The sequence below is a fragment of the Salvelinus fontinalis genome, chromosome 27 (assembly GCF_029448725.1).
Source record: "Salvelinus fontinalis isolate EN_2023a chromosome 27, ASM2944872v1, whole genome shotgun sequence".
NCBI classification, from domain to species: Eukaryota; Metazoa; Chordata; class Actinopteri; order Salmoniformes; family Salmonidae; genus Salvelinus; species Salvelinus fontinalis.
The window spans coordinates 11,213,182-11,236,662 of NC_074691.1; the positions used below are offsets into that span (position 1 = coordinate 11,213,182).

General features: G+C 43.7%; 3 protein-coding genes across 21 annotated transcripts in view; 1 reads left to right on the forward strand and 2 right to left on the reverse strand.

Annotated features, from left to right (window-relative positions):
- The first annotated feature begins 8,339 nt into the window (after positions 1-8,339).
- Positions 8,340-10,788, forward strand: LOC129825033 (protein LEG1 homolog). The gene is made up of 6 exons (XM_055884691.1): positions 8,340-8,656; positions 8,831-8,914; positions 9,027-9,211; positions 9,751-9,872; positions 10,092-10,330; positions 10,586-10,788. The coding sequence occupies exons 1-6, from the start codon at positions 8,362-8,364 to the stop codon at positions 10,750-10,752; spliced, it is 1,092 nt and encodes a 363-aa protein (XP_055740666.1). The 5' UTR covers positions 8,340-8,361; the 3' UTR covers positions 10,753-10,788.
- A 20-nt stretch (positions 10,789-10,808) lies between these two features.
- Positions 10,809-15,242, reverse strand: LOC129825032 (protein THEMIS-like). Of its 2 annotated transcripts, XM_055884689.1 has the most exons (6): positions 14,861-15,242; positions 14,279-14,428; positions 13,553-14,014; positions 11,981-13,026; positions 11,700-11,841; positions 10,809-11,250 (listed from the first exon to the last, which is right to left on the reverse strand). In XM_055884689.1, exons 1-6 carry the CDS (start codon positions 14,958-14,960, stop codon positions 11,207-11,209), a joined length of 1,944 nt encoding a protein of 647 aa, XP_055740664.1. In that variant the 5' UTR covers positions 14,961-15,242; the 3' UTR covers positions 10,809-11,206. The 2 variants fall into 2 exon arrangements, with proteins under 2 accessions (XP_055740664.1, XP_055740663.1); XM_055884688.1 differs by having other exon boundaries at positions 10,809-11,841.
- Positions 15,243-15,599: 357 nt separating this feature from the next.
- The window catches only part of LOC129825034 (receptor-type tyrosine-protein phosphatase kappa), a 164,928-nt gene continuing 157,046 nt past the window's right edge, over positions 15,600-23,481 (reverse strand). For 7 of the 18 annotated variants that reach the window (XM_055884698.1, XM_055884697.1, XM_055884699.1 and 4 more), the window contains 15 exons: positions 23,201-23,334; positions 23,049-23,066; positions 22,269-22,305; positions 22,026-22,123; positions 21,728-21,844; positions 21,392-21,546; positions 20,893-21,028; positions 20,582-20,731; positions 20,129-20,302; positions 18,816-18,833; positions 18,351-18,482; positions 18,100-18,225; positions 17,801-17,964; positions 17,454-17,589; positions 15,600-16,816 (listed from right to left, as the gene is read on the reverse strand). In XM_055884698.1, coding sequence (XP_055740673.1) covers positions 16,763-16,816; positions 17,454-17,589; positions 17,801-17,964; positions 18,100-18,225; positions 18,351-18,482; positions 18,816-18,833; positions 20,129-20,302; positions 20,582-20,731; positions 20,893-21,028; positions 21,392-21,546; positions 21,728-21,844; positions 22,026-22,123; positions 22,269-22,305; positions 23,049-23,066; positions 23,201-23,334 — 1,649 coding nt within the window. In that variant the 3' untranslated portion in view covers positions 15,600-16,762. The remainder of the gene's footprint in view (positions 16,817-17,453; positions 17,590-17,800; positions 17,965-18,099; positions 18,226-18,350; positions 18,483-18,815; positions 18,834-20,128; positions 20,303-20,581; positions 20,732-20,892; positions 21,029-21,391; positions 21,547-21,727; positions 21,845-22,025; positions 22,124-22,268; positions 22,306-23,048; positions 23,067-23,200; positions 23,335-23,481) is intronic. The other 11 variants (XM_055884702.1, XM_055884709.1, XM_055884707.1 and 8 more) reach the window with 6 other exon arrangements.

The following is a 23,481-nucleotide window of genomic DNA, read 5'->3' on the forward strand; positions in this document are numbered from 1 at the left end:
AAACATAAACATTACCCATGTCACACCCTGACCTAACTAAAATAATAAAGAAAACAAAGAATAATAAGGCCAGGGCGTGACACATATAACATATTCTTGGCTGTCTCTTGCTGCTTCTCATCTAGGTGACTGATGCTAACTGGCGGGTGCCACAGTGACGGGTTTCCATCAGCTGGTGGGGTGTTAACACTGTTGACCTTCACATTGAACTCTGATTTGCTTGATGAGTCTGTTTCAACCACCTGAACGGGCTGAATACTGCCCAGGGCTGTCTTTCGTGGCAGGATGATGTTGTGTTTTGTGTTGCTGCCTACAGGCACTGCTACATATGGCCTCCTTGGGTCCTGGATTTCTAGCAAGCCTTCACCCATATCCAGTTGCTGTAGCGACTGGATATGGGTCCGATGCCCTGGCTCAAACAACACCAGGGCATCGGATTGGTCCATAGTGAGTGGAACTCTACACTTAACCCAAGCTACCTGGCCAGCAGTAATGACTATGTCCTGATGGCCAACTCTCAGGCGTCCTTGCTGCACATTGGGTGTTATGGTCTGCATACAGCTCACAATGGTCTTTGCTTTGTCAATCAGGACAGAGATGGCCCCACAGAGTAGGGTAATGAGGGTAGGTATGAGTCTCTGGTTTTCCTTGGACCAGTTCTTCAAGTACGTTGAACCCAAGCAATGGCCTCTCCAGTCGTAGACTACTCACTAGGAAAGTGACGTTGATTGACAGGCTGGGGTCCTCATTCTCAGGTAAGTTTACTGTTATGGCAAACCCAACCGTCGAAAGGGATGAGGTCTCCATTTACTGCATACACCTCCAACTCGTTTCAATGAGCGGTCTAATATCCAGATCAGGTAGGTATTTGTCTTTCCAAATATGATCTTTCATGCTGACTTGAGCTCTTTTGTCAAGCAAAGCACTCACTGCTAAGCCATTCAAGTTACACTGGGTCGGGGCTCTTCTCCCTATGAGTCTTGCAACGTGTTCATTTTTAGCAGCTGGTGGGTCTGGTGAGGGTAAAGTGGAGGTCTTTCTCGGTCTTTGTTGCATGCCGACTTCTTCTGGCGTGATACAGGGAGGAGTATTGGGATTACTACATGGCTCTGCATTAAGTTCAGTTCTTTGGACACTGTTAGCCTGGGATGGTTGTCGAGGCCCCCACAGTGACTGGCTCCGGTTTCCCTGGCACTGTGGGTTTCTTTAGACGGCCCATGGCCCTCTGACCTTCCTCACTGCAGAAGAAGCAATGACTACAATTAGATAGACCCTGTTCGACACATTGTGAACAGCCATAAGGTTTCTCTCATCTAGGCTGCGTTGTTTTACTCGTGGGACATCGGCACAGATGATCTGATTGCCGTTGCGGTATTGACTGTTTCATTGAATCGATTATGCTGGTGAGTGCATCTATTTTGGCTGAAAGATGTTGTATGGTGTCAATCTTGGTACTACGCCCAGATTCCTCTGGATTGGCACTGGAGTCTGGTACAACTCCTAACTGCGCGCATAGGACGTGTTGTCATGGCATGGGGCCTAGTCTTCATTGTCTCTCACTTTCCTCACTCATTATTCTCATCACACGTCTCAATATTGTCTCGTCACTGACATCGTTACCTGAGAGTAGGGGTTTTAGTTCTCAGCGAATGTCGGTGTATTTACGCCCAAGCCCCTGGTGCACAGTGTGTAGGAAAACATCTTGAACAGGCACTGTATTTTATGCCTGCGTCAGGTAATTTAGATGAGAACAGGACTCGTTGTTTTAGAGGAACTGTTGTGGTGTCTCTTGCTCATTTTGCCTAGTGCACATTAGCTCCTGGAATAGTTCAGTACTGTTCTTTTCTCTTAAGTGGGCCTGTAGGAACCCCTTGAGCTCCGCTACTGTCATTTCCTCTTTATTCATCAAAATGTCTTTGAAATGTCCTGGTTTTATTATTCTGAGCAAGTCTCTGACCATTTCCGAATCATTGAAGTCTTCTTTGACTCCTTCCTCCTTCTATCTGCTTACACACACTGTTGTAGGTGATGTCTGATGTGCAGTCACCAATTTGACCCCCCTGTATTTTGAATTCTGTACGATGGTAGGAGGTGGGAGAGATCTCTTAAGGAGATCCCCTTCTCGTATTTTGAGTGTGTCGTCAGCGCAGACTACAGGCTTCTGCATGGCGTGTCACTGTATTGTGTTGTAGAGGGCGGTGTGGACACCGGCTGTGGGGTAGGTGCGGTAACATGTCGTAGAAGTCAACGGCTAAGCTCCTCGTAGCTTGTGAGCACTCTATGTAAATCAGTATTTGGTGTCGTTTTGACTGTGCTAGCTCTGACTGTATGAACCATCTTAATAAATGGAGTAGCATCAACGAGACTAGCTGTGACTGCATGAGCTATTTCAGTAGGTGGAGGGATTGTTAGTGTGTCGCACAGCTCAATATTATCACTTGGGTCAAACAATGGTGTTACATTATGAGTCTGTATAACAGCATCAACATTATCTTTCAAAACCAACAATTCAACCATACCGGCATCCTCTGACTTAAGTAATGACTTACTGTACGTAAAGGCGATGATATAATCAAAGCAACCTTCATGATCACCCTTTTCGAGCTCTGACAGGTCTTTGTCTTGAACGTGACCCACGGTATTGTCAATATGAAAAAGTTCCTTTGTTGACAGGCTGAGCAGGCTCTTCCTGATGTCCCATACCAGGCTCTTCCTTCCACTGTCCGACATTGTAAGTTCTTCATTTTCTTCACGAACGGTCAGCACAGTCCAGAATCAAGAATCAGTCTCTGCTCACATCAGTCTGTCCGTGACATGGATTTCAGCCGCAGATCCGTCTTGGTCCCAGATGTTATCTATCACTGGATCAGCTCCTGACCAACAGGTGGCGCCGATCCCAGACGAGCCCCCAAAAATCTGTTACAGTTTTGGGACTGGTGCAGCAGATAATAGTTCCTTTAACTGAGGATAAATGATGAAACAGGAGAACGTGGCTTCTCTTTCAAAGGGTCTGAATACTTATGTCAATGTAATATTTCCGTTTTGCAAAAATGTCTAAAAAACAGTTTTTTGCTTTGACATTATGGGGTATTGTGTGTAGATTAATGAGGCAACGTAATGTAAGAAAATATGAAAAAAGTCAAGGGGTCTGAATACTTAACACAGTCAAAAAGTCATAATTATGACTAAACCCTGCCCATTTCCACAATGTATGTTCTTAAAATTTGATTTTAAACCTAACCCTACCTAGTGAAGGAGAAGTTTGATGCGTTGTTCCAGCAGACCTTCTGCGCATGTGGGCTGAAGTGTCTGTGAACGTGACTAAAATAGCTTCACGTTAGAGCGCGTGCCATCCTTCAGCACAACATGTCACCCTTTATAAAGCACATGATTATATTCAACCTAGTGGGTTACGTCAGTCACATTTGACATTGGTGATTATGTCACACAGTTAAGGCACATTTATGAACCCTTTATAAAGCATGACATACGGTTAAAGCTGCTTTGTAACACATGTATGTAGTGATTATGATGGCTTTATGAACCCTTTATAAGCTTAACCTCCTTTAAATCAGGAACACATTTTGGCTACAGAGGTATTTGGTATGTTATGAATTTTGACTTAGGAATTATCCAAGTCGATTTTCTGTGGGGGGGTATGTTAGTGAATCTCAGTGACCCTACAAGTCATAATTATATATGTCACAGTTGCATCATTGTATATACTGTACACCAGTACCTGCAAAAGCCATTGAATACAACACTTTCAGTGATTGATATGTACAGTATACGTATACTCCTTCATGTGAGATTTTGAAATAAACATGTTATGTGTTCTTTCTTGTCTATCAACGTAGTCTTAATATGTCTTTGTTATTCAGAGACTGATGCAATGGTCTGATGCAGAAGAAAGTGTCAAATTAGACAGACTGTAACTTGAGCCCTCTCATTATGACTGTTTTTCCTGTCAGTCCCTGTGTGCAGTTCCTCCAATGGTAAACTCTACCTCTGGCCCTCGCCAGTCATGCTGTTCACACCTTCCCAACCAGGGGACTCATTAGCTCCTAACACAGCCTGATGTTTACCTGGCTGTTTTGACAACCTGGTGCATTAGCCACGTTTTATACAACACAATTAACTGCGCTCTGTGTACTACGGAAGCTTAATGAGCAAACATCTAGTCTCGCTCCTGAGGCTGATGCTTCCCACAGGCTTTTTGAAAAGTTGGTTGGACAATTTGGTTTATTGCATCACTGAATAAATAAAGTTATATGTGTTCTATTGTTAAACAAAAACTTTATCTACCCTCGATTTGTCTTATACAACAGTGATTTTCCCTGTTAAATAATTGTTCTATGCCTATGTCCAAGGGTCAGGCAGCACATCATGCACGGTTACATAAACTGTAAGTTTATGCTGCAGACACATATAACAACAGAACCGTCAGTAAACTCCGGGAACCAAGCCCACATGCCGGACAAAGTTTGATTCAGGAAAACATTGTAAAGTAAACATAGATATCAAATCAAATTGTATTTGTCACATGCGCCGAATACAACAGGTGAAATATAAAGAGCAGCAGTAAATGACAATAGCGGGGCTATATACAGGGGGTAACGGTACAGAGTCAGGGGCACCGGTGTTGAAGTAATTGAGGTAATTATGTACATGTAGGTAGAGTTATTAAAGTGGCTTTGCATAGATAATAACAGAGAGTAGCAGCATCGTGGGGGGGGGGGGGGGGGGGGGGGCAAATAGTCTGGGTAGCCATTTGATTAGCTGTTCAGGAGTCCTATGGCTTGGGGGTAGAAGCTGTTTAGAAGCCTCTTGGACCTAGACTTGGTACTCCGGTACTGCTTGCCGTGCGGTAGCAGAGAGAACAGTCTATGACTAGGGTGGCTGGAGTCTTTGACAATTTTTAGGGCCGTCCTCTGACACCGCCTGATATAGAGGTCCTGGATGGCAGGAAGCTTGGCCCAGGTGATGTACTGGGACGTACGCACCTACCCTCTGTAGTGCCTTGCGGTCGGAGGACGAACAGTTGCCATACCAGGCAGTGATGCAACCCGCCAGGATGCTCTCGATGGTGCAGCTGTAAAACCTTCTGAGGACCCATGTCAAATCTTTTCAGTCTCCTGAGGGGGAGTAGGTTTTGTCGTGCCCTCTTCACTGTCTTGGTGTGCTTGGACCATGTTAGTTTGTTGGTGATCTGGACGCCAAGGAACTTGAAGCTCTCAACCTGCTCCACTACAGCCCCGTCGATGAAAATGGAGGCCTGCTCGGTCCTCCTTTTCCTGTAGTCCACAATAATCTCCTTTGTCTTGATCATGTTGAGGGAGAGGTTGTTGTCCTTGCACCACATGTCCAGGTCACTGACCTCCTCCCTATAGGCTGTCTCTGACCTCCTCCCTAATGAAACTGGTATACTTTTTTATTTATCACAATTTTCTTTAACCAATTATGGTCTTTAATGCAGGGCCGACAGACAAGTTCCTTACTTTCTCCCCATTCCACTTTCCTCTTCCATTTTTGCGGTAACATTGCGATTAGTTGGTTGTAATTTTGAGTAGACCAGACACTTCCATATGTTTTTGTTAGCTGCATGTGTGACATAACTCCACAAGTTCAAAAAAAGGAATCTCCAAAAATATGTTTTTTTTAATCAATTAGTATATTTGAGTTCAACAACAATATTTGTTGTATTGTTACCCATATATTGATTATAATAGATTTTTGTTTACAAAAATACAATTATGAAAAAAGGAATACAGCTTTTATTGATAAATGTGATCTTGCAGAGGTAAAAAGCAAATATTAACCATGTATGCTGTCTATATTGCTTGTCATTTATTTCAGTTAAAATCTAAGTATTAAGTATTTTCAAGTAAATTGTTATAGCTGTATTGTTTTAAAAACCCAACAATGTTGTGGGTCCATCAGACCCGCAAATATTGGGTGAATAACAAAAACATGAACACCACACAAGTGTTAAATGGAAGAGGTTTGGAACCGCCAAAACGCTTCGTAGAGCTGGCCGCCCGGCCAAACTGAGCAATCGGTGGAGAAGGGTCTTGGTCAGTGAGGTGACCAAGAAACTGATGGGCACTCTGACAGAGCTCCAGAGTTCTTTTGTGGAGATGGGAGAACCTTCCTGAAGGACAAACATCACTACAGCACTCCACCAATCAGGCCTTTATGGTAGAGTGACCAGACGGAAGCCACTCCTCAGTAAAAGGCACATGACAGCCCGCTTGGAATTTGCCAAAAGGCACCTAAAGACTCACAAACCATAAGAAACAAGGTCTGGTCTGATGGAACCAATATTGAACTCTTTGGCCTGAATGCCAAGCATCACGTCTGGAGGAAACCTGCACCATCACTGCAGTGAAGCATGGTGGCGGCAGCATCATGCTGTGGGGATGTTTTTCAGTGACAGGGATTGGGAGACTAGTCAGGATTAAAGCAAAGATTAACGGAGCAAAGTACAGAGAGATCCTTGATGAAAACCTGCTCCAGAGTGCTCGACCTCAGACTGGGGCGAAGCCACACCTTCCAACAGGACAACGACCCTAAGCACACAGCCAAGACAACTCAGAGGTGGCTTTGGGACAAGTCTCTGAATGTCCTTGAGTGACCCAGCCAAAGCCCGGACTTGAACCTGATCGAAAATAGCTGTGCAGCAACGCTCCCCATCCAACCGGACAGAGCTTGATAGGATCTGCAGAGAAGAATGGGAGAAACTCCCCAAATACAGGTGTGCGAAACCTGTAGAGTCATACCCAAGAAGACTCAAGGTTGTAATTGCTGACAATGGTGCTTCAACAAAGTACTGAGTCTGAATACTTATGTAAATGTCATATTTCCGTTTTTCAGTAAAACATTCTAAAAAGCTGTTTTTGCTTTGTCATTATGGGGTATTGTGTGTTAATTGATGAGGAATAAAAACTATTGAATCAATTTCAGAATAAGGCTGTAACCTAACAAAATGTAGAAAAGTAAAGGGGTCTGAATACTTTCCGAAGGCACTGTATAACAGCAGCACAGTCAGTAAACTCTGGGAACATTGTAAAGTAAACATAGGTAAGCAATAATAAACAGGAACCACAGGGGAGTATAGACACGCTATTTTAGAATGGTGAAATCCCTGATCAATGCCTGTAGCCATCTCTATAGACCATGTTTGCTGATGGCTGATGTAACTGTCCATCTATGAGTATTGGTTATTTATCTGAATTCTGTCCAATGGCTCTTCAAAAGTGTTGAATGGACAAAAAACTGCATCATAAGAGGTCATGTTTACAGTGGATTTACCCCCCCCCCCCCCCCAAAAAAAAATGGGGAACTGTTACTTATCCAGGTGTAGCCAGCATGCAGTGTATCTGGACCCTCTTCCTGCTTCAGCTAGTTGCCCTGTGGGCCAACGCAGCAGTGCTCACTGAAAATGGCCTCCCCATCCTCTGGGAGCAGGCACCCAGTCAGCTGCCAGACCTGCCTCAGGCGGACAACGTGGTCACAATCAACCAATGGACCTACCTCTGGCCCTTGCCAGTCATGCAGTTCACACCTTCCCAACCAGGGGACTCATTAGCTCCTAACACAGCCAGATGTCTAAGTGGCCATTTTGACAACCAGGTGCATTAGCCACGTTTTACACAACACAGTTGAACGCTCTTTGTGTACTACAGAAGCATAATGAACAAACATCTAGTCTCGCTCCTGAGGCTGATGCTTCCCACAGGCTTTTTGAAAAGTTGGTTGGACAATTTGGTTCATTGCATCACTGAATAAATAAAGTTATATGTGTTCTATTGTTAAACAAAAACTTTATCAATCTACACCGATTTGCTTTATACAACCGTCAGTTTCCCTATTAAGTTAAGTTTTCTATGCCTATGTTTAAGGGTCAGGCGGCACATCATGCACGGTTACATAAACTGAAAGTTTATGCTGCACACACATAACAGCAGCAAACTCTGGGAACCCCAAGCCCACATGCAGGACAGAGTTTGACTCAGGAAAACATTGTAAAGTAAACATAGATAAGCATAAACAAACAGGAATCACAGGGGAGAATAGACATGCTCTTTTCGAATGATGAAATCACTGATCAATGCCTGAAGCCTTTGCCTTCCCTATAGATCATGTTTGCTGAGGGCTGACATAACTGTTTTGGTTGTTTCTCTGACCTTTGTCCAATGGCTCTTCAAAAGTGCTGAGTGGACAAAAAACGGCACGATAAGTACTGTTCACAGTGGATTTACCCCCGACCCCCCTTCTCTATCATGCGATGTTGTAAGGCCAAAGTGCACTGACCACTCCAGTACAAAAGGGGGAACTGTTACTTATCCAGGTGTAGCCAGTATGCAGTGTGTCTGGACCCTCTTCCTGCTTCAGCTAGTTGCCCTGTGGGCCAACGCAGCAGTGCTCACTGAAAATGGCCTCCCCATCCTCTGGGACCAGGCACCCAGCCAGCTGTCGGACCTGCCTCAGGCGGACAATGTGATCACAATCAACCCCTGGAATGCCCTGCAGAGGATGAGTCTGTATAGGATACTGGTGGGCTCCACTGACAAGTATATGGCCTCCATGGGAACCAATGACAGTGCCAGCCCGTTGTGGGGTCTGCCTCTGCAGCTGGCCTGGAAACTCAGATCAGGTATGTCGGCCCTTCATTAAGTAGCTTTGGGGAGTTGAATATATGCACATTGTTTTTGTGATAATTGTAATACACAATAATGTTGACTACGTTTCTCAGTTGTCTCGATCAGATGGTTTATCAAAGGATTTCATGGGGAAAGTGATGTGACTGAATGCGCTTCTGTTCCCGTAGGGCGGTTGGTTGACCCCACTGGCGCTACAATATGTGGACAGGAAGGAGATCCCATGTGTATTTCCACTAATAGCTGGTGGGCATGTAAGCACTGTGACACATATTCAACCACGCAGGCCATGTGTGTAGCCCTACACTTCAATAACAGACCAGTAGTAAACTCTCTCTCTCTTTCGCTCCTTCTCTCCCTCCCCAGGTGTGAACTACTACCTCTCAGTGACCCCGTTCCTGGCTGCTGTGCAGAAAGGCTTGATTGGAGATGGTCTCATTCAGGTCCAGGTACAGGCACCAGCTGAGGCAGCTGAAGACTACTGCACCTCCTACACAGACTGCTCTGCTAAGAACCCAGACCTCATGGCCAAATGGGAAGAATTCTTCCAGGTAAGCTATTCAATGAACTTCCCCATGGGAAGCATGTTCCTTCTTGCCCTAGGAGATAAAACCGGTTTGTTATTTTAGTTGAGTGAGGCCTAGACTCAATCAGATCAATCGTCGATAGCAGACACCCGTGTAGTGATGATTTGGCAGTTGTCAGAAGTGGAACCATGTTGGAGCCGTCAGATCGGTGAGCAGCTGCTCTTGTGATCGTGAAGCCACACCCGTCCAACTCGCTTTCAGAACGCGAAGGTGACGGCCGTATAGAAACAATTACGCTTAAATTGAACAATCATTCAACGAAATAATGACTTCTATCACCCTAATCGAGGTGTAGATTAGGTCTCACATTCCAGTGTTCAAACTTGTAAATAGCAATGTCCGCTTTAAGTATAACAAGGAGCCACTTGTGGCTCTGACAGCTGCACCGCCAAGTAGATCTGATTGAATCGAGCCCTTAAGTCACTGTTCATATGTGACCCATTGGTGAATGCATAGAATTATTTGCTGTTCTTGGTTTATAATATGCTACCTTTCCATTCTAGACCCTGAAAGATGTTAGCGCATCTGAGATTTCTGACTTTGAGAAAAGGGACCAGATTCTAGGTGCCTTTTGGGCAGGTGAAACGCTCTCTTTGAATACTGCCTCATCCAGCTGCAAGGCAAAGTGAGTAGAAACATTAAGTGATACAGTTCATCACCATTTGTCTTCATTTTTGGTACTCTGGTACTCTGACACAATGTTGAGTTCAAATTAAATATAGGACTCTGTCCTTCAATCAGCTTTTACCTTAATTATTTATTATTATTTATTAAAAAGATTATTGATTCAATCTTTTGAGTCCCAATTTAGTCCTTGTAATCACACCTTTGATCTTTGTTACAGGATGAGCTACTATTCCAGCCCAGAGGTTGCATTCGCCAAAAGCTGGATGAACGCTGCAGATTACGTGGCAGCTGCGTACTTCCAGTCCAGCCTGAATAACTCTGTGCTTTTCATGAGACCTCTGCCCAGCAGGGTGCTTCAGGAGGGGGATAGCGCTCCTAACATAGCTGACCTAAGCACAGAGGAGAACCACAACCTCTATATCTTTGGCTGGATGGCCAGGATGAACACGATTCTTTGTGAGTACTTTTACTTTTAGTCCCCCAAGATGGATGTTAAAAAATATATTTTATTATTCTTTGTATGAAGAGTAGAGGAACATTTCAGAGTGAAATTGAGATGATAGACCAGTCAGTGATAAAATGAAGTCTATAGTCTCCCTCTAGTGGTGACATGTATGAGGTGTATTGAAATTGAGATCTACAGTACCAATTCAGTTGCATCAGGTTACTTGATCAAATTTACTTAACCAGTTGTTGTTCACCTTGTGACAGTGGGCTCTCCGGCTAAGATGTGGCGCTCAGCCATGTGCTCTGACAAGGCTCGGGAGAAGGGCCGGGAGCTCCTACAGAATCTGATCCTGGACCCTAAATTCGCTGTTTCCACCTTCGTCTCCATTCTGACAGAGATGAGCCGCAGCTGCTCAGGCTTCAGCACATAAGTCCAATGAATAAAACTCACACTGTGCTCATTTACACTTCCTGTGTTTGCCATTATTCCTTTTCCACAGTAGACAAACGACCTTGTTGATTAATGTACAAACAATGTATTTATTGTATGACTATAATAATACATTTACATGGAAGAGTGGCTCAGTATAAAGTGCATAATAACAAAGATAAATAAATGTTGCTTGAAATTTGAACATTACATCTCACATGCCAAAATGTTCATTGATCTTCACACTCAAACTTTAAGCTTGGATATATATCAGATATTCATCATATCCATTGATTCTATTCCATCCTAAAGATATCCATTGATTCTCTAATTTCCTAAACCTGTTTCGCAGTCTGCATGGCATATGTGTTTATAGTTTTTCTCTTGCTGTGAATACTTTGGTCATTCAGTTCATCCTCATCAATGTATTCATAATCATTAGTGCCATCATCATCCTATTTAATTGTCTGGTGCTGAGGACTGTTTTCTTCACCGGTGGCTGAGGAGAGAACACAAACACAACAAGGCATGAGAATCAAAGTCAAGCTTTTGACATAGAGATTAATTAAGCAATAAGACCAGAGGAGGTGTGGTATATGGCTAATATACCATGGATAAGGGCTGTTCTTAGGCACAACGTGCCTTATTTTTATTATAAACTGGTTATCAATGTAATTAGACCAGTAAAAATTATTTTTTGGGTCCTACCTATGGTACAGTATACGGTCTGATATGCCATGGCTGTTAGCCAATCAGCATTCAGGGCTCGAACCACCCAGTTAATAATATTAGTTATCGGTTGCTTTCCAAAATCTAGAATGTATTTATATTGGCAGCTGACAATTAAGTCGCAAAAGGAGTCTGCTGCAATTTTGCTTACCACCATCCTTCAAGCATGTTGAAAATTCAACAAAAGTATTCTGATAGAATATAGAAACATAGACACACCTTTTTGTGGGCCTGAATCAGACACGGTGACCAGACTTGTTTTGGAAGTTTTATTTCTTGGTGGAGGGGTGTTCTGTTCTGCACAGCTAGATGCTCTAGAGGTAGGCACTGCTGGTTGGGCTGTATTGGCTGTATGTGGGCTCTTCAATATAATAACACAGGCCACACAAAGAATTAGTACTGTAATCGATTGAATAGAACTTTTCGTTAAAATACATCTGATAGCTATTGTTGTTGTTATTGTTTATTAAGGCATAAAATACAATGGATGATCGACTCACCTTTGGAGAGGGGGGATCTGGCTTCATCGGCCTGGGAGGCGGCAGTTTCACTGTATCTTCTGAGTGCTTTTGGGGTCTCTTGGGTGGTCGAGGGGGAGGCAGCACGCTGGCATTGACATACCTCCTCAGGGTGAAGTAGCAGTCCTCTCCTATCTCCTCTACAGCTGAGCGAACGGCCTCGCCCTGGGTCAGCTTTGGGCCATTCCACCGCTCCAGAAGCTGCAGGGCCATGTTGGTGCGGTTGACAGGCACCTCCCAACACTGGGCCAGGTCCAGGGTGGAAACAATAAGGTAAGGGTCAGTGATCTCCTCCTCCAGCTGCAGCCCTGTGGCCCCAGCCAAGAGGTCCTCCTTCACTGAGAGGTCCCTCCTGGACACCTTGACGTTGAAGGGCAGGGAGAACCTGTGGCAGATGTCTGAGAGCATGTACTGCTTCTTGTCGTGGACCACCTCCACAAAACCCCCGTCCAGACACATGGGGATCAACACGGCCTCGTACTTCTTCCCCACCATCTTCTCACAGGCCAGGGCCTCCACCGTCTTCCTCTTGTCTCCGTAGATCACCTCGCTTGTCTCCATCTTGTGTACCAGGTACTGGTCTCCCACCAGCACCGAGGACAGCCCCTCGTAGTGGGTCTCAAAGGCCCTGGTGGCCACTACGTGCAGCGGCTCCATGTTACTCTTGGCCACCTCCAGATCATACGCTGTGGGAAATGTCCGGGGCCTGCGCTTGAACCTGCCATTGTAAGACACTGGGATGAGGAAGCGTCTCTGGGCCTCGCTGCGAATCTCAGATGCTAGGATTCTCTTCGCCTGGTAGGCACTGTGGACAATGACCTGCTTAGAGGATTTCAGGAAACCCAATTCCTCCTGAACTTGTGATGGTGGTTCGATGACTTCTGCTTTGAAGGGGAAGAACTCGCTGGGCTTGGCAAAGACATCACGGAAGGACAGAGGCTGCAGGAAACAGGCACCGTCACTCTCCTCGGTAACGTCCAAAACCTCAACATCCAGGGTGGATGGGATGAAAACAACATTCTTCCCAACTGTGAACAAAAAATTTTGTTTAGTATGCAAGCACAAGCTATGATAGGCTACTTTTCTGTAAGAAATGTTTCAACAAGATTCCTGATTCAAATGTTTTTCCAAAAATATATATACATAATGCAGTATATATACATATTTTGTAAGTCATTGAATTGATCGCCAAAGGTTTGACATTAGTAAATCCGTTGAACTGCAGCTTTGAAGAAAGTTTTCTGTTGTGCTTTTTCTAAAAAGTAGCAATGCATCGTGATTGCCTGAACATCATGATGACTACACATCAAAACTTTGACTACTTTTGTGTCTGTGCTTCTGAAACAACCTAAGACCAGTGTAGCTTTCATGAACATTAGTTGTCAATATTGCAGTGTGTTCCCTTTAACTTGAAAACTAACATTGAGATGAGAAAAATGCAATTAAAACAGGAAATACATTGTGACTTTTTTAAAAATCAGGCAATTAAAGCCTTTTTCATTCCACATAACTTTGATGTAAAGTGAGAATATGAATGGTCCGTTTGAGACTCACACTTGGATACCGTCTGAAGCTCATAGACAGGTGTGAGAACCAACTCTCCACTGTAGTCCTCTGGCAACTCAGACACGCACTTCTCCTTTGACGGCAAAGACTTGGCCCAAGTCACTGTCCTTTTCCTGCCTTTGCAGATTTTCCACTCTACCAGCTCCCCGAGGGTGTAGAACTGGTCGTCGGCACACTCATAGAACTCCCCAGTGTGCGAGAGCTTCACAGTGAAGATGTGCTTGGAGTCTTTCCGCGTGACCTCACAGTCAACATGGCTGTCTCCGTGCTCTGTCCTAAGAGCAGTGAGTCTGAAGCTCTCCTCTGCCTGGATGGTCCCCTCAGGAAGCTGTAGCTTCTCAGGGCAGTAGAACTCTGGTTGGCCCAGGCACTCAGGGCTGATACGCACTGAGTCAACAATCTCCTGTATACTGGTGTATGGCCTCTTGTCGGTCACGATCCTGAAAAGGCCTGACAATACAGGCAGGCAAAGCAATATATTAAATTATATTTATTGGTACAATGCACAAAACCACATGTTGATAAGGTCTCTTTCTAACCCGAGAGAGAGGTTTGGACATTGACATGTATACTGTAAACGGCAATACATGGTAAAGCCCAATAATTAAGCCATTTATTAAGAAATTCAAATCAGAATATATCAATCTACATTACAATGCTTTATAAAGGTACACATTTGGATAAAGGTACACAGTTTGGATGTTTTGGGCCCACCTGGGTAGTCAAGCGATAGATCGACTGTTATGGATTTGGATCCCTCAGACTGAAGTTCCACTATGAGTCTGGTAACACTGATCCCAATGACCTTCAAGAGCTCTCCGCAGGAGAAACTCCCCTCTCTTCCATACAGCTCATACCCAGAACCTGGTAGAAAGTCATTTCAATGGATCTAGTGTAGTGGCACTGAATGGATCTAAGAACAGTCGACAGTCTATTCTCCTTGTGGAGTAATGGACCCAAGTAAGTCAGAAAATAAGTAAAGGGCAGTAACATTTAATAACTATCATGAATAAGCATGAATAATTAATGTATACACATTTATAAGCGTTTATAAAGGCTGATTCATGAAAGTTAGCACAAAGTGTTAGCACACAATTTGCCCCAATAATAATCTCGTCAACAGTTTTATGTTGAATTTTGTAACATGAAATACCTTTTGTTTATATCATTTGTATGTTAAAATACTTCATACACTGTGAGCCGTTAATCTTTATTTGTATTCACATTACATCATTTTTTATTCCAAAATGCCAGTCCAGTGAGTAAAGTTAGGGCTAATGATGTCTTCGGTCTTACCTTGGAAATAATATCCAGATTGCATCTGCAGTACTCTAGGGAGAGACTTGGCATCCACCGAGCGGGTGAACTTATCCAGTGTCATAGCCATCCTTTTCATTTGATCTCTGGGTGACACGGACAAGTATACCGAAGGAAACCTAGAGAGGAGACGCCACCTTCTCCATGGGTCAGCAAAAAGTTGACCAGAGGTGTGTTAATGCCAAGTAACCTGTGTGCCAGGGCTCATCCTTTAGTATTAAGGCTCTCTTTCTATAGCATAGTCAGGCACAGTGAACAACGCGAATCAGTGACACAGAAAGAAAAAGCATCCACGTATGAGTCACTAGTGCAACAGCAGAGGTTACAGGAGCCCTCACTCTGCCTCCGGAAACCAGAGACAGCTAACTAACCACAACTCACTAAGTAGCTAGGTTGTATCAGTGGGAATCCAGCCTGAGAAGAATGCCACAGACCAACAATAAGTTAGTCACAATAACAATGATTAACATAAAATCAGAAAAATGCTAATTGTAAGACTTTAGTGACTTGCACTTCTGCAAGCACTGGATTAAAGGTGAACTGACAAAAAAAAACAGCACGTCTCCAGACAAAAATATCTGTTTTTATCTAATATCTAGTGACCAGATTAAAATAATCATTAGGTGCATAGTTTCTGAACAGTTGTGGGCCAATGTATGATACATATGACTAAACCAAACATACTCCCCTGTGATGATACTAATGATGTCTTACACAGTTACATTTTATTCAAATATTTAAATTTTTTATTACAGCCAATAAGCCAACAATTACAGACAAAAAAATAAAAATATATGAAACATGACTAAACTCCACACGATAATGACTTTTTTCCTTTTCTCCAGGAGGTCCACTCATGTCCCAAATCAGTATGGCTGCCCCAACACATGCCTCTGCTGTGTTGGCTTACATCTTAACAAGCTGTATCTAATACTGATTATAATTAATTTTTATTTCTCTACCATGTTCTTTTTGTTTTTCCAAAATACCAATACAGGTTAGGAGATCATCAGAAAAAAATAGAACTGTTTCATGGTTATCACTTGCCCTTCTGATATTCTATCTGCATGGGTAGAATTCACAAGCATGTTTTACACAAATGAACCACTGTAACATCACACAGAAGATAAGAAAACATTGAAAATAAGATACTACTACTGAAATTTACCTTAATACTTAAAAAAAACGACATTAAATGTTTACAGTTTAAAGGCATAGGTAAACATGGAATGAAGATGATTGTTTTTAGCCTTCAAAAAGGAATGTAAGTAAACGATAGATACAAACAATGTGCTTTATCCATATAGACATATTTACATAAGTCTTTGGCTTATGATTAAGATTTGCTACAAAATAAAAACAAAATGAGTCAGCCATCAGTCCACGATACAAACATTACCAAGCCAATGTCACGTCAGCACTTATAGAGAGCTGTAATTTTTTCTTTCACATTTGTGATTGACTTCTATATATAGATATATATTGTTCGTTGACAATAATGCTGCTAATATAAAAAATAAAAATAAAAAAAAGTTTTTAGCATGCAACACCTTGGCATTAGTGTTACCCATATTTATTTTTTTTTACAATGGCTGCACGTAAAAAATAACCAAATCTGCAAAAGACATTGAAGCAAACGTGGCCTAGTGGCCGACACTTGTCTCTCTGGCACTGAACACGGCGAAGTACAATGGAGACATTTACAAACCACTCACATCATACTCCCAGTACAATTAGAAACATTAAAGAGTTTTCAAAAAAAATCCAAAAACCATCTATAGCAGTCTGTATAGGCTTAGTCAACGATGCCCACCTCCAAAGGATCTGTAGTGTTGGAATGGCTACCAGGTTCTGGAGTTCTGTTTCGTCCCATCTTCTTGGCTAAGATGTCTCGAGGAACTCCAGAGCAAGGTCGTAGCAGAAACGATACTGCTCCTGGTCAGATGAAAACACATCATGTGTGAACCGTTGTGGTGCTAAAACACGATAAACACAATGCTACAGTACAACTGTATACGATGAACAATACACTAATTACATAACAAGATTAATCACTACTGAATGGCATATTCAATTCTGAACATAAACATATGTTATTTCGAAACTATTCTCTGGCAGTGAATTGAGGAGCTAACAGGTGACTTTGACACAGGGCTGCAGACATATGCATAGGCATCCTTTACATCTTCCTGTAAAGGATGTGGCAAGGTGTCTCTCATGTTTACCCACAACAGTTTATTTCATAATCTCGACAGACTCTTTTGTTCATTTGTCCGTGGTCCATAACACTATCATTGTTCTATATTTTTGTCAATATCACCTGGTTATAATTTGTTCCCAAACCATCTGCAAAACAAATCTAACATGAGGTGTTCCTATCTGTTCTCTAATACCTTCATATTATTGGCTGGCTTGGTTCCAAATTTCTCCAGAAAATATCAGAAGTGAATATCACCAGAAATGAGAGGTGGCGTAGGCCTATGCTAATATACTGGCACTATATGAGTCAGAGATGCGTCTGTTGGGGAAACTCAGTTTGACTGATCTGGAGTCAGCTGCTGGCCTGTCTTACCGGGCTGTCCACCATGTTGGGCTTGCTGTTCCTCAGGCTCTTGACGGCGTGGAACACGTCCACCACATTCTGCCTTTTGATCATCTCACACACGATGCTGATAGCACAGAACATGCCACTGCGGCCGCCTCCGTTCCTACAGCACAGGAACACAAGGGTGGTAACGGGAGGTTGGTTGGGTGACTAATGCTATTCTACACAACTGCCAAACTTGGCAAATACAAGCGGTGGGTGCAGATAGGAGAGATGATGGGATTTTTATTTGTATACATGTAGGAGGTGTTTGTGTGTGGGTGGTAGTGGCGGTAGTGGTGGTGGAGGGTGTGTGTGTTTGTGTGTACACTCACAGGCAGTGGATGATGGTGCGTCCCTCTCCCTCCTCACACTCCTCCTGCCACTTGTCCACCTGCAGTATGAGCTTAAGGAAGGAGCGCTTGGACGCTGGCACTTCTCTGTGGGCGGCCCAGCCCAGGTACTGGAACTGCCTCACCATCAGGTAGCCTTCCTGAGGCTTTGCGGAACACAGACACATACATTATCAAGGGCAGCCATTTTGGCTCCGACTCTGAACGTCATAACATTATAACAATCAAACCATCAACCTCGATGGCAGCGGCTAAAAACAACAAGATAGTGGAGCACTTACTCTGGTGAGGTTACATATTCTGAAGAGACGGCTGATGACGTCACAATCCATGGAGCAGGACATACATTCAACTTGGACAGGACCGTAGCGAAGCATCCCCTCTTCAGGCCAATACTGAGGACAGCCCTGATTGACAACAACAACAACCTTAGCAATGACGTGTAGCCTACCTTCACTCAATGCACAATAATGCGATTTGGAATCAGGGTCCACAGCAGTGAATGCAGGAGGGGGAAGTGGTCGGGCATTACCTGCGCTAGGTCAATCTCATTGAGCATGACCAGGGACGTGCAGCCGTAGTCGTACACCAGCCTCCAGAAGTCTTTGACCGTGTTGGGCAGAGGGTGCTGGGTCACGATGAAGGCTGCTGGCTGTCTGTAGCTCTGTGGTGGAGGAAGTCAACAAGGAACCATGTAACATCTCATAGCACTGAGTCTGCAGACATTTACAGAGAACACATACTGAAGATATGATCCCTCTCAGAATGAACAATGTGTGCATATATGAACATGCAAGGAATGTGGAGACATTTCTGATGTTTGAATGACAAGTGTTTTTTTTTTTAAACCAGGGCAATCCATGTGGTGGGCATGCTTCTAGTAATAGTATATACATTAAATGAAGCTCTGCTGACATACACCTAAATTAAGCCATGAAACAAATCCAGTATAGTTAGAAGCATTTAAATATTCAGAAGTGAAAAGTTCAGAAATTACCTGGTATTCTTCTGACGGCTTGGTTAGAAAAAGTCCAAAAGTTTGTGAAGCGTACGAGGAAGTGATTTAACATTACCCTCCAAATAAAAAAGATCATCATCTGGCAAAGTTCTACTTCTCTGTGCACAGGAAATACCATCTCCCAGGATCTATGTCAATACTCCCAGGATCTATGTCAATACTCCCAGGATCTATGTCAATACTCCCAGGATCTATGTCAATACCCCCAGGATCTATGTCAATACCCACAGGATCTATGTCAATACACCCAGGATCTATGTCATCTCCGAGGATCCATGTCAATACATAGTTTATTATTTATTCATCGCGGTTTGTCTCATTCAGAGTATTTAGCAAGAGTCTCTTTTGAGAGTTCTGTTTCAGGGTCCATTGGAATTCTAGCAAGGACTGAGAAGAGGATTTGAATTCAACCTCTTTGTATAAAATACACTGTACAGTACAGAAGACAAAGAGCAGGGTCATGTTTAGTATGGTCACCAACCACATTCTCTTTGCCATATGCAATATATTGCAAAAAAAAGGCTATAGCTGACCCTTTTCTCAATTACACAGCTATGACAAGATGACTCCCAGGAGATGGATTCACTTTCTGGCACAGATCCTGATATCAAACTTAGAGAATCCTGATCCAAGAGGTCAAATAGTGAGGCATTCTGTTGTATTATGTGGATACTGTAGTAGAAGTTACCAGCTGGATTATTGGTAGAATTAATAATAAAATAACATGTGGTTATACACTGCACTTGTTTCACTTACCTCGCCCTTTTATCAAACGGGTCAAACTTTTTGGGGGACTTTTGTTTTATTTGAAAACCCAAAATGTTTAAAAGCTCAAGTGTAATTTAGGACCACATCAATAGCCATCTTGAAGAATAATGTCAACAAATTACATTGTTGAAAAGATAGATGACCAAAACTTTCTCCAAAAAATTCAATTAATTTGAGCACATTTTTATTTGATATTTTCAACGACATCACTACTTGCACTATGAGAAAATAATTGAAGGATTGCCCAAAAAGAGAAACTGTTGAGCACATGTTAAAAATACAATGAATATCAGTCCTTCTACATTTTCCAAAAGAGTACACAAAACAGAAGTATACACCTGGATTTGTCTCTAGCTTTCTGTCTCTACTACACATTCAGATAACGTCCAGTGCACTTAGTAAAGCCGAGGGATTGTGTATGTCTGTGTATTTGTGCGTGCTTGCATATGTGTTTGCGTGCGTACGTGCATGTGTATACTGTGTGTGTGTGTGTTGACGTGTGCACGAGGGGAGAGGACACTTACATCCATGAGGGCAGCGTTGATGTAGTTGCTGCTCTCCCCGTCGATGGTGATCAGAAAGGGCAGACAGCGGTCTGGAGGCAGCATGTCCATAAAGCGGTTCTTCTCGTGGTTCCTGGGGAGCAGGGCGATGCTGCAGTCCTCTGGCTGCGGCTGAGGGGTCACCGAGTTCAGGGTCTGCAAACAACACAAATAACATGAAACCCCAAAAATGACAGGGAACATCGTTTGTTAGAAGACATTGGATGCATCTCAAATGGCACCCTATTCCAAGTAGTGCACTGCAAAGGGAATAAAGTGCCATTTGAGATGCACCTATGATCTATTTCCATATTTTAATTGTTGTCTTTCAGTGTTGTACGACACATGATTAACGTCAGGCTATAAAAGACTGAGGACTGAAACACGGATCGTGCCACCATAAATATGAAAGGACTCCAGAAAGGCTTCCAGTACCTGGAATTCGTCTTTGAGGTGTGAGGAGTTGCTCTGTGAGTCTATCCTGATCATGTCGTAGTGAGCTGCTTTGTACTCGCAGGCGGGGATGGCCGTCTCGCCACACAGACAGGCCTCTAGGATGGCGTCATGGATGAAGATGTACTGCTCCTGTGGCCGGACCACAGACACACACTCAGCAAGGGGAAGGCACTGCTTCTCCAGACAGTCCATGCATACAGTAGCATGAAATGAACAGACGTACAGCAATGGCGAATGGTGTTAATGTTAATTGGCGAGGTGTGTGGCGGTGGGGTGGGCCTAGTAGTCACCTCAGTCTGTACCATGTTGATGCGTCTGGAGCGCAGGGCCTTCACGCAGTTGTAGATGTCCACCACGCCCTCCCTCTCCGCCATGTCCAGCATGATGTCGATGACGATGTAGCAGCCTGTGCGTCCGGCTCCGGCGCTGACCAAGGTGAGAGGGCAGCGAGAGGACAGGGAGGTGAGCACGGGGCTGCGTAGCACCGCTCTGCAACGGCCTACATATCCAGCCGTTGTGCAGTACACACAACAATGTGATACCTTGTGCACGAGATTACATTTACAAGTGTGTGCATCAAAATCCACAACAACCACATCCTGCCAAGGGGCCACGGCGATATCTTAGCTAGCTTAGCAGTGGCTGACATTGAAGCGTGCTAGTTAGTTCAGGTGCACTCATTTCGTAGTCATATGACAGTGTCGCATGAGAGATCAAAGAAAAGTAAATTGGATGCACCTGTTTTCTCAGGCGGTCTGGCGTAGAGGAAGTGTCGCGTTAGGGGCTTACCTGCAGTGCACCACGATGGGCCCAGCGCTGGGGGGGTTGGACATTTTGACCCGGCGGATGAAGGAGAGGAGGCCTGTAGCGTGGTAGGGCACTCCGTGGTCAGGCCAGCCGGTGAAATGAAACTGCTTTACCTCCCGCAGCTCGTTAAAGCCTCTCTGATGACAGAGAGCATACAGGTTATTAGGTAACAACTGGTCTGGGTTCAGTATGACTTCCACATTTGCAACGTGTGTTGATTTTAAGGGGCAATCTTGGATTCAAGCAATAACAAAGCGGTGAATCCCAGATTGCCCCTTTAGCTGTTATTGACCAAACTGTTGAATATGACTGACTCACCCTCTCCAAGGTGAACGTTCTGACCACATATTCAGCAAGGGGCTCCACCTCCACAAATGTCACTTTGAAATCACCATAGACCTCAGCATCATCGGGCCAGTACTTGTAACACTTCACCTACAAGAAAATAAGCATTTCATTCATTTAAAACAAAAGACGTCTTTAAATACTACACATACTTGCACACAATAGGTGCCCAGATATACAGTATGCCAGATCAATATCTGAAGACTGATCCGACGCCTACGTTGGCCTCCTGTGGTTTGGGGTCTGACAGCAATATGATATTATGACCTACCCGTCCAACTTCCACTAGGTTGGTGACCATGACGATACAGGCAGACTGCTCTTGCCAGACCATCCTCCAGAAATCATAGACTGTCTCATGGACAGGCCCTGGAGAGGACAACAATCGATCAATCAATCTCTGAACTAAATACAATACAATCTGATAACTCTTTATAAGATCAATTGCTCAATGCTGAAAATACAATATGAGCATCAAATCTTCTTTAGAGGTTAAGGCAGAACTTTGTCTCACCTTGGGTTGCAATGTAGTGACTTGGTCTCTGGTAACCCTGAAAAGTGCAACACACACAATATGTTAAGATCATTCGGTTAAGACTTTTATTTTGGTGTTGCAACAACAGCAGACTACTACACAGCATACCGTGCCTCGACCCCAGCTAGGTGGGCATGTGATATATCATCATGAGAGTCAATGGCTTTATGCACTAATATGCACAGAGCTCTTCTCGTGCATTAATTCATTTACTGAACTACACCTTCAATAAGAGCACGTTTCCTACTTGTGCTTTGAGTATCTGTCAATTAAACAGACGTTTATTCTCTGTAAAGCTCAACCTTGGTGTGTTTTATTGCCAAGAATTTCACATTAGCGATTACTTCGTAGGAATAATACATTATTAGTAGTTGGCTACTTATTAGCAAGTTGCTTCATAGAGTCAGCAGGTTTAACACCCTAAAGGATCCCCATCGGATTGGATCTGGCTGGGTACAGGCACAGGTGGGGAGGCAACAAAGGAAAACAAATGGTGGCCACCATCTTGTATATATTCCTATCGAGAACAGTAGCACACGGATCAGGGATGTACACGTCGGGCATGAGGACATGTGAAATGAGAGAAGCGGATGAACAACAGCATGGTGGGATCAAATCAAAAAGGGGGGAGACGAAAGGAGGTCTAACATCTCGTACAGCTGCCATGCAGATGTTATTAGAGGTAACCAGAGGTGAAACAAGGGAGGAGGGAGAGTGGGAAACATGAGGTGTGGTGAGGTCCCCTACAGTGATACTTACATCCCTGTACAGCCATATCTACAGCCCAAATCATAGGCAAGAGTGAAAGAAAGCACAACAATGTCAGTGAGTACAAGCACTTTGACTGAAGGAGGGAAATAAAAGCTGTATTCATATTGTTGACAAAGACATGCGTAGAAGGCCTCACATACGAGAGAAGGACGGTTGTGTCGCACACGTTCGCCAATGGAGGAGGCTGCGCCACTTACGTCAATGTAGTTGGCGTTGATGTAGTCAGAGGAAGGGTCGTCTTCCATTGGTTGCAGGATCACCCTAGAATGATCGTCTGCAATACAACATGGGTTAGCAGGATGACTAGTTGCGTTTCATTAACAGGAAGTCAAATCAAGATGATTCTTCTATAGTTCTCGGGATTAAAAGACAGCTAGGTACATGATAACCGATGTTGCGGTTAGCCATATTTAAATGGTGT

Excerpts from the sequence above, each read along its gene's own strand:
- LOC129825033 (XM_055884691.1), top strand. The coding sequence starts at position 8,362 with ATGCAGTGTGTCTGGACCCTCTTCCTGCTTCAGCTAGTTGCCCTGTGG. Across the intron at positions 8,915-9,026 it reads CACTAATAGCTGGTGGGCAT|GTGTGAACTACTACCTCTCA; the intron begins GTAAGCACTGTG and ends CTCCCTCCCCAG. Across the intron at positions 9,212-9,750 it reads AATGGGAAGAATTCTTCCAG|ACCCTGAAAGATGTTAGCGC; the intron begins GTAAGCTATTCA and ends TTTCCATTCTAG.
- LOC129825032 (XM_055884688.1), bottom strand. The coding sequence starts at position 14,960 with ATGAAAAGGATGGCTATGACACTGGATAAGTTCACCCGCTCGGTGGAT. Across the intron at positions 13,027-13,552 it reads GCTTCAGACGGTATCCAAGT|TTGGGAAGAATGTTGTTTTC; the intron begins GTGAGTCTCAAA and ends TTTTGTTCACAG. Across the intron at positions 11,842-11,980 it reads CAGATCCCCCCTCTCCAAAG|AGCCCACATACAGCCAATAC; the intron begins GTGAGTCGATCA and ends ATTATATTGAAG.